The 10469-nt window shown below is 38.8% G+C and overlaps 2 protein-coding genes across 2 annotated transcripts; one reads left to right on the top strand and one right to left on the bottom strand.

Moving 5' to 3' along the window:
* Positions 1-471: 471 nt before the first annotated feature.
* On the bottom strand, positions 472-5605 carry LOC121725277. Its single transcript, XM_042112141.1, has 4 exons — positions 4885-5605; positions 4132-4293; positions 2919-3067; positions 472-917 (listed from the first exon to the last, which is right to left on the bottom strand). Exons 1-4 carry the CDS (start codon positions 5570-5572, stop codon positions 675-677), a joined length of 1242 nt encoding a protein of 413 aa, XP_041968075.1. The 5' UTR covers positions 5573-5605; the 3' UTR covers positions 472-674.
* A 440-nt stretch (positions 5606-6045) lies between these two features.
* LOC121740191 (V-type proton ATPase subunit S1) lies at positions 6046-8953 on the top strand. Its single transcript, XM_042132812.1, has 3 exons — positions 6046-6984; positions 7444-7610; positions 7868-8953. Exons 1-3 carry the CDS (start codon positions 6159-6161, stop codon positions 8090-8092), a joined length of 1218 nt encoding a protein of 405 aa, XP_041988746.1. The 5' UTR covers positions 6046-6158; the 3' UTR covers positions 8093-8953.
* Positions 8954-10469: the final 1516 nt, after the last annotated feature.

The raw sequence follows: 10469 nt of genomic DNA, 5'->3' as shown, positions 1-10469 counted from the left end.
TAATATATTGAACTAAACATTTACTGCTGTGGGATATATGTGTGGCGGCCAAAGGAAGATCTTCCGACCGAGTGGGAATATGCGTGGCCACCACAAAGGAAGATCTTCCGACCGAGCGAGGTGTTATGCTCGGTCAGGCCGAAGCCCACGTATCGCCATCTCAGCTATCGTATACAGGATGTAACAAAAATAAGTGATAATACTTTAGGGTGTGTACGTCTTCCTCTTATAGAGTTCACTGTGAAAGTAGCAGCGCTGAAAGACCAAATTTTTTTTTCACTTTTGTATGGGGAAACTCGTGACGCTCGGGCCCTTCCCCATACAAAAGTGAAAAATTTTTTTCGTCTTTCAGCGCTGCTACTTTCACAGTGAACTCTCTAGAAGGAACACGTACACACCCTAAAGTATTATCACTTATTTTTGTTACACACTGTATATACTGACGCGCTCAGAAAACTTCCATAGCGCGATGCAGAAATGTTAGGCGAATTGTGGGTACCGCCACACTGCTAAGTTTTACATTTTCGAAGTTACTTTGAACAAATATTAGCTTGACCAACAAAGATAAAAAATAAATGCCAAATTCTCAGGAACCAATCATAGCCAAGTATTTCTTAGTATTGCTGCATTAAAAAAGAGCAACTTCTGCTTTTTCTTTTTTAAGAACAGAAAATTCAATTTATCTTTTCCAAAAGCAAAGGTTTGCCATTGGGATCGTCGTATCTGTCATTCGTGTGACAGTTATACAGAAACATTACGGCGTACGTCAAAAAGGTGCAGCAAAGAAAAGTCGTTAACAAGCCCGCCAATATCGGGGCGGAGAAGTACGGGCAGCAACTCACGGCTGGTCCGAATTTCTTGTTTCGTGTCGCACTGCGCCTCTTCTCACTCACTGGTTGGCTTTTGAAGGGTTGAGCCTGCAATAATATGGCAAATATTTTTGAAGCTGGCAACTTTTTTATTTGTAAAACTAAAGTTGGGTCACTATAGTGCGTTTCATCAAATAGTTCCTTTGCCGTCATGTTGGCACTAATGCAAATTAGTGTTGCCTGATTATCTATACTGTGCTACCTCAAATATATTATAGGGAGATAATAATATATTATCACAAATACTTTTAATAATTCCCTAATTTTATATAATTTTAACTTTCGCCCGCGGCTTATCCTGCTTTACGTCTATCCCTCGGGGACCGTTCTTTTTCCCGGGATGAAAGGTACCCTATGTCCTTCTCTATACCAGAGACAACGTGTACGTATGAAAGTTTCATGATGATCCGCTTAGTACTTTATGCGTAACAAACTTAAGGCGTAACAAACAAAGTCACTCTGTGACGTGGGAGAGCCATGCTTCGGCATGAATGGGCCGGCTCGACCGGAGAAATACCACGTCCTCACAGAAAACCGGCGTGAAACAGCGCTTGCGCTGTGTTTCGCCGAGTGAGTGAGTTTACCGGAGGCCCAATCCCCTACCCTATTCCCTTTTCTACCCTCCCTTATTCCGTTCCCTTTCCATCCCTGCCTTCCCCTATTACCCTATTCCCTCTTAAAAGGCCGGCAACGCACCTGCAGCTCTTCTGATGCTGCGAGTGTCCATGGACGACGGAAGTTGCTTTCCATCAGGTGACCCGTTTGCTCGTTTGCCCCCTTATTTAATAAAAAAAAAAAAACTTTCGCATTTACTAGCTAAAAGTCGAGCTTTGTGAGGGCTTTTCGTTACACCTTGACTGACTGATGATAACACATTTACATGTAAATAAAAATTACTATGTTTTAAAGCACAAATCAATAGGCGTGATAGTTTTTCCGTAAAGTGTACCACAAAATGTACCTGGTTGTGGGATATACTAGGGCTCGCTTTGCTCGCCCTGATAATAATAATATAAGTACTATCTTTTACCCGCGACTTCGTTCGCATGACGCATGTATTTAGTTTTCGTCACTAGAAGTGCGTTTAATCAAATAGTTCCTTTGCCATCATGTTGGCATAAGGCATTCCTGTCTGTTGATAACGTAAACACGATAGACACGCTCTGCGAGTATTCATAAGTTTTGCTGTATTTCAGGGTGATTAAACTAATGCTGGTAACCCTATTTCACTAAGCTGAAATGGCGGCAACCTGAGTTATTCACATTTATTAATAATAATAATAATATCTATGGACGCTTCACACCACGTCAGTCTGGCCCCGTGCTAAGTACCTGAAGGACTTGTGTTACGGGTACCAGACAACGGATATATATTTAATACTTTTATACCATACATATATTTAAGATTTTTATTATATTATACACATCCATGACCAGGATTTTGAAAACTTTTCGCGTCGGCGGGATTCGAACCCGCGACCCCCGGCTTGAGCTACCAATAGCCCACCAACTGAGCCACAGAGGTCGTCATTTATTGGGCCCCCGTTACGTTTTTCACGTTCACAAAACACTTTCACTTTTAACACCATCATTCCATCACCACCCTTTAATGTTTTCGGCATGATTTTCTCACGAAATTACAGTAAAACTTATGAATACTCGCAGAGCATGTCTGCCGTGTTTACGTTATTGACAGACAGTAATGCCAACATGACGGCAAAGGAACTATTCGATGAAACGCACTCATGGTGTAGCGAGGCGACATGTTTTTTTATATCCCTACTTTGGTTAAGAATTATAAGGTTTTACTGTGGTTAAGGTATTACTGTGGTTATGAAATATATGCAATAATTTTTATAATAACTGTGTGTTATGCCGCGGCTGCACATGCGTCTATCGTCCGAAGCTTCGTGCTATGAGCCGATACCATTGGACGATACACGCAGATCGTCCAATGATATCGTTTTAAGCTCGAAGCACTACACAGGTGCGACCCGGGCATTAGTGAAAAAAGTGCAAGTTCGAGTATAATGAAAAGAAAAATTCAACCTTAATCCGAGAGATAACGACAGCGGTTCCATTTTTGATGTCAACGACCTCTAGCGGCTGCGCGCACGCATACGAGGAGTTCCAAGATACTGCTGCGCCCACTTTCTTCCAACCAACTTCATTGTCGAGATCGTATAGTGTTACGTTATCTAAAATTTATAGATTAACTCATAGACTTAATATATACTTATGGATTAACTAGATGACGCCCGCAAGTCCGTGGCGCCAAAACTCGTTTATGGCGCGGGAACCGTACATTTTTCCGGGACACGTTAAGAGGAGTCCACGCCGCCGTTTTTCCATACAAACGCTGTCCCCTGTTTCCTCCCTGGATAATGCCGGTAGAGTTATGATTTTTTTCCTGAATATCTATGGCCACTATTAGCATGTCCCTTTGTTTTCTTTTTTTTCATAATCTTATTATTAAAAAAGATAAGAACGCCCAAAAACCTAAAAAATGGCAAGATTTCCCTTTATGTTCAAACACCCAGAAAACAAAACTGGCTAAAATATACAAAAAAAATAAAACATAGGAACACACCTGAAGCCTTGCTTTAATATCTTAATGAAAAAAGTACTTAAATCGGTTAAGTTTTGGAGAAGGAATCAGCGGACAACGAATCGAAGATTTTCTGTTCTTTTATTAGAACTTTTGTCGTGTTGTCTCTATCGCGCTCTGCGGTGGGAAACTTGAGATTGGTGAGACAGCAATACATTTTCAAATACCTATTTTCAATTTCACTCGCCCCTGGTGTATCCTCTTAAAGTATCTTTATACCAAATTTCAGCTAAAAAGGTTCAGCGCTTGGGGCGTCATGAGGTAACAGGCAGACAGACAGACACACTTTCGCATTTATAATATTAGTATGGATGTAACTTGTTTTATTAGAAAAAGTTAAGGACTTTAGGTCTTAGGAGGTATATCGCAATTTCCAACTAACTACTTAACAACATCGTCAGTGGCGTCACTATAGGGTGGCAACTGGCAGGGCTGGCAAAATGCCACGGGCCCCCGACCTAAATGGGCCCCGGCCCAAAATGCCGTGAGGTCAGAAATTTTTTATACATTGTTTTATTATTAACGTGACGATTTTTACTGATAGGGCCCCATCAATTTGGCACGGGACCCAGATGTTATAGTTTCGCCACTGAACATCACTTATAACTACATATTTCAATTAATGCCCATCTTTATTTTATTAAAAATTGTTACCAAAAATCCAGCTATCTTCTCCCAAATAAAAGTTAAACTCAATCACGTAGTCGAGGTAGCCCACGCGTATGGACAGACTGTTCGGTCCCTCTATTTCGTCAGTAATCTGTGGCACTTCACCGTACAGGAATTTTCGCTGTTCCGCTTGTGGCGTGTAGAAACCTTAACATAATATATGTATGTCAGTATGTGTGAACTAAGGCAAGATGGAGAGAGAAAGACCGTTAGAGAGAAGGGGCAAGGAACTATATAAAAGTCGAGAGTACCAAGTACTGGAATTATAGCTCCCACACCGGTTTCGGTGACGGTGGCCGGTTTAATTGAAACCAGGCCAGCTACGTAGGAGTCATTTTATAGTGCCCAAGTGTGTGCGCAGTACACAAGAGCACTCTCTATTCCTGTACTCTCATAACCCAGTGGGACGGAAGACCGACACGACCGGCGAGAGATCAGGCGCAGGACCGACTTTTTACATGGACATCAGACGCATGGATCATCTTACTTGTCAGACAATCAGTTGATCAGCCTGCATTGTCCTAACCAAACTTGGAAATAACATGTTTCTAACGCGGGAATCGAACCCACGACCTCCGAGTCAAGAGCCGCGCTCTATACCACTAGACCACGGAGGCTGGAGGCACTACTGGAATTAATCGCTTTAAGACGAATTAGTAATTGCAATACTAGCCCAAAAACTAATAGGTTATAGGAAAAACCTCTAAATGAATCAGGAGTTTTTGCAGTAGAGCTTACCAGCTAAACGAAACATGGAGCGAGAACTTTGCAAGACAAGCTCTTGGTCGTGACGAATTTTCGGAACATTCAACAAATGCAAATTAATTGGATTCGCTTTGCCCGTGTAGACTGATAATACAGGTCCAGGGTTAATATTGCCTACAGTTAAATAAATTTCTTGCATGATGCGATCATGATTTCTGAGCGTATTTATTCGATTTTCCCTCTCGTTTTGAAACTGGATGTAAAAATGTTTCAGATTACTATAGAACATTTTTTGTTTTATGCTATTGCTGAAACTCGTGCCACTCAGGTAAAAAGTATTATCAATGGTCGGTGGAAATATATCCGTTAGTGTTTCAAAGTGCGATGATGCTGAAGGCAAAAACTTTACATTCCCGTCTTTTATTCCTTGACTTAAATAGAAATATGGAGTTCCACTTTCATCTTTTAGGCTGACGTCCTCCATGCTCAGAGTCGGTTCAATAAAGATTAGTACAACATTTCCCTTCTCTTTAACTTCAGTCATTATTGTTGTGAAGTCAGTTGGTAACATTTTCTTGAAGGGGCTATCATCTATATTTACAGACAACACTTTCCTTTGATCAGATAAAAACACAGGCACTCCTTGGTGTTCAGCAGATATGAAATATCCACATAGCGTTATCATTACATACCAAAGTAAACAATATTTCTTATTGATCATAATGTTTGGAGTGATGATAAAAATTCGCACCCATGTAAATGACATAGGTAAATGCCAAATGGTAAATGGTCTGTAGTCTGTACTCTGTCCAAGCAGTCGAAGTTTTCAAAAATGCATTGCTTCTTCGGATTCCCAGAAAGAAAGAAGTTGGAAAGAAGATGTACCTAGCTGATAGAAAAAGAGTTTTGGTACAAAATACTCTGCAAATTCTTAGACTTTGACATGGCTTTGTTAATTATTTCCGGATAATTTATAAAAACATTTTTAAGAAATTTATTTTTCCCGCCTTTTTAACCGCCATCCAAAAAGGATTATTTATCACGTTGTTACCGCTACATGTCATTACTTGTGCCGTAAGTCGTAACACTGGTTTAAAAATATACATTTTCAACAGTGGCAGCACTGTCAAAGTCAACCATAGACAACCGTCAAAGTAAAATCCATAGTGATTATATTCTCTTTGGTAAAATCATATGATCATTTTTCACATGACCCATGGTCAATCGTCATCGCCCATTTTCTATCTTTTTATAAAATTGGGCTAAACATTTTTAGTCCTAAAACGTCCACTAGATTTAGTGTAAAAATGGCGTTTTGCCGTTTAGTGTTCCCGTTATTAGTGTTAAGTGTTTTGGGCGGTACTTTTGCCCAGGTACCAGTGTACATTTGGGGTGATGTAGATGGAACATCAACAAAATCGAATCCCCTATCAACGCTATCGGAGGCGGAATTCAAAGGAGTTTTGAAGCGAGAGCTCGTCGATGACGCGTTCACGGTAATCTTTATCGACGAAACGCTATCCGTAGAGGATTTCTCGAGGAGGCCCGACGGCGAAAATTCCTTCCCATACTTGCAAGCTAACATCGGCAAAGCGCTATATTTACCCTCAGTGGACAACTCGCTGACCGTCCTTAACGGCCTGGCCGATCCCGAGAAGGTCGACCACGTCAAGTTGACTGAAAACGGTCTGTCCGCCGAAATCGAACCCGACAGCGGCAAATTCCTGTTTATCGTGCTCAAAGACGCTCGCGAGGGTGAGTCCAGGGTGGAACTGCTAAAGCGTCATGACGATTTTATGGAAAAAATGGTTGGGGAGCTTCAGGAGCGCTACTCCAAGGTTTTGGCGATCTACACCGCTGAATACCCGTCCTGGGTGATTCCCGAAGCTCACTCCCGTGCCCGTCGCCAGGCCGAGATGAGGCAAAGCGAGAACACCACCGACTTCATGATGAACGGGCTGAGGCTGTACGCCAAGGCCATCCGAGTGAGCGATGGAAGTGAAACAAACGCACTGACGGGCTTCGCCACGAGCAAAACTACTTTTGGTGAATCATCAATGGCAACCGAGATGAATTTTGATAACAATGTTTTGACTCTCAACTTCACAAAGTATATGGGCTATTGGTATTTTGGTAAGTGCATTCAAAGCTACCAGCATTACTGTCAAATGTTTATTTTTGTTTTTATGTATTACTAGCTGACCCGGCAAACATTGTATTGCCATATAAATTATTTGTAGTATCAATATAAAAAGTAGATAAAAACCTTAATTCTCAGGCCTAACGAACGTACATACAAATTTTAATTAAAATCGGTTGAGCCATTTTGGAGGAGCACAAACATTGTGACATGAGAATTTTATATATTAGGTGGAAAGTTTATAGCAAGCAGCAATTTTTATAGGCACAAAATTTCATCAAAGTTGGTCCAGCCTTTACAGAGGGTTTGGAAAAAAATCACCTCAATATGAGAATTTGATGGCTTTTAGATACGCTAAACGATATTTACCTTTATTACTTCTTGTATATAATTAGCATATTAATATATTAAACAGATTTTTTTTATTTATATTGTTTTAATTGTAATTTCAGACACTGTGACAATTACACAAACATCTCCCCGTCAATTCACCCATGAGCTGCTGCCCAAATCAGAAGTATACGCCATAATGGACTTCTCATACAGATGCGGACAGAGTGTCTCATTCACCAACATCAATGAAACTGAATCTATTACGTTGACTTTTGAAGACCTGAAGGTAAATAGTTGTTAAAATTTTACTTCCTGATATATTATAATACAGATTGTACTAATTTGTACTATTTAGTCATAATTTACCTAGTTTAAAATGTGAAAATGTAACAAATGTTTTTCGCTATAGTTTTGAAGCCTATTGAAAGTAAATAGCAAATGCTCGCATATGAGATAAAGGCAAGCTGTGAACTTCCTTCCTTTTATTAGAAACAGCAATTATTGAAGAAAAGTTTTAATTATATAATTTTTATTGTTTATCAGGTCCAACCATTCTTCAAGGAGAGCAATGCCTCAGACCCGCTGGTGTTTGGGGAGTCCCTCAACTGCATCGGCTTCTTCTCTGTCCCCATCTGGGCTGGTCTGTTCGTTACTTTCATCCTTCTGTCCATCACCTTCTACGGAATAATGATGATGATGGACATCCGCACTATGGACCGTTTCGACGATCCCAAGGGCAAGACCATCACAATCAATGCTGGGGAATAAACGTAAATGTATTGTGGCCAGCCGTATTGCTTTTCGTATTTATTAATTTTTTTGAGACCATTTTGACCTAAAATAATGCTGTTCAAATAATATTTTAAAATATTAATGAAAATATTTATTGATTTTTGTGTGGCTATAATACTACAAGTACTAAATGCGGTACGCTGGCCTCGCATTTAAATTATGGAAACATGAAGCACCAAATAAGGTACTAAACATTATAGCTCAAGATTAGAAATTATAATATATTCCAGAACAGTATTTATTAAAAGGGCACTAATTATACAGCCGTTTTTGAGATGGCGACATTTTTTAAAAATTACCCAAGCTTCCTTGTATTAAATAACTCCTAGAAACCGATAATGTGCCTGTTCAGATGTATAGATGTTGTAAAAATGTGTGATTTGTGATAGATAATAATGAACTTAGATGTAGACTAATGATAGACAGAGTTCTAAGTTCACAGACTATAAAGAAAAGTTGGGTAAGTCAAAGTGTTTATGTATCAACGATTAAAAGTTCCGAGCTTCGATGAAATGAAAGCGTAGTTAATAATTTTTACGAAATTAAATGCCCTCCATGCTAGTGCCAATCATAGTTCATTCCAGATTTCGAACTAATATTGTATTATGTATTGATAGATACTCCATATTTAAGTGACCTTCAAAAACTATCATTATGAGCATGTTAAAAACTTAATTTGAGCTTCTTGGATTTGTTGTCGAATATTTTTTTAATAAAAATTTCGTGCTCATATGATCTAGGTTAAGCTATTCTATTGTTTTTATTATTATTATATTTTTCTTTTGTGTAAATATTTCAATCAGTTGCAATGTTTTGTCAATAAATCGTGATACATTTTTTTGTTTTTATTTTTTATTTTCTAACGCGTGTTCCTATTTGTATGGTATATTTATAGAACTTGTAAACTGTTAAAATTATTTAAAAGGAATAAAGCTTAATAATGTTATTGTGTGTTGTTACTTTAGGGTGGGTTGTTATAGTCAAAGTTATGAGTTAAAGCTTAACTTTGACCACAGAATTTGACAGGATACTGTTATCAGTTGCTGGTCCGACAAGGCTTTAAAAGAACGTGGACGGGGGCGCTGCTGGTAAAGGAGAACTGTCAAAAATGGCGTTTTTGTATGATGACAGCGTTAGTTCCTTTTTTCGCCACGTACATTTAAAGGTATATATTAAGTCTATGATTTAAAGCCTTGTCGACCTTCTATGGTTAAATATAGCGTCCATTTTTTACTTAAACTAAAGATTTATATTAAAGTAAGTTGGTGCAACCCACCCTTAGACTTGGATTCAAAATTCAGTTTTATATAACAGTACCGTCCCTATCAAATAAAGTAATACTGTACCAATGTACATTATCGCAAAACGAAATAAAATATCATAGCCTCTTTGTACAAATCACATTTTATTATATACATTTCACGAACATCATAAATATATCAATATAGGAAACTGAACAAACTTAGGAATACGACATTCACATAGGCAAACTACCTACACAGACCACAGTACACACATCCATAGCCTTCTCCTTCGCACATTCACAACGAGAGCGAGATAGGACGAATACTTTGCTACAGAGTAACGACAGATAGAGGAAGCATTCAAAGTTTTCACTCGCTCGTTTAGGGCCAACGCTAAAACTCGCGCGGACTGTCACACGCTCGACATTGTTTCCGTTGACGTATTTTTGCCAAATAATAAATTAGTAAATAATCCATTGTAATCTTCTCGACACAACTGTACACGCTCGAGATAAAAATTATACTAGCAGCGCTAAATGAGGTAGGCGTACGCGACGCGTGCCCCCTCGCACGCGGCGGTCTTCCGACGCGTGCACCCGCGCCCGCGTCCGCCCGTGTTTTAGCGTTGGCGCTTATAACAAGCCAGGAAAAAAATATATAATTGAGTGCTTTTGCATATTGTTTTAAACTGAGATTTTTAAAAATTATTTTCAGTCATCAACTGGCTCTACTATATTCCATTGGTTTCAATAGTAGGTATAAATTAAATAAATAGTATTTTTAAGTAAATGAAAACATAAGTCAAATTGCAACTTGTAAGATTTGATGCTCATCGTCTAGTACTCTTAACAGTATTTAGTGTATTTCATCATTATATAAAAAAAAAACTGACAAATATGTAGTAAAATAGTATTGTGCGAGAATACTGTGATCATTTTTAAATAAATGTGGGTATTACTTTGTGCTTAACATTGATTATCTCGTATATAGAATATTAACCAAATAGGAGCGTAGCGTGCCTTGCCGAGGCCCCATATAAAATTTTTCTTTAGGGGTCCTAAGGTAAGGTTACCTATATTACCATTAAGAAATGGGGAGTTATTATTAAT

This window comes from Aricia agestis, chromosome 3, assembly GCF_905147365.1.
Source record: "Aricia agestis chromosome 3, ilAriAges1.1, whole genome shotgun sequence".
Classification (NCBI taxonomy): domain Eukaryota; kingdom Metazoa; phylum Arthropoda; class Insecta; order Lepidoptera; family Lycaenidae; genus Aricia; species Aricia agestis.
This window is presented reverse-complemented; position numbering and strand designations above follow the sequence as displayed.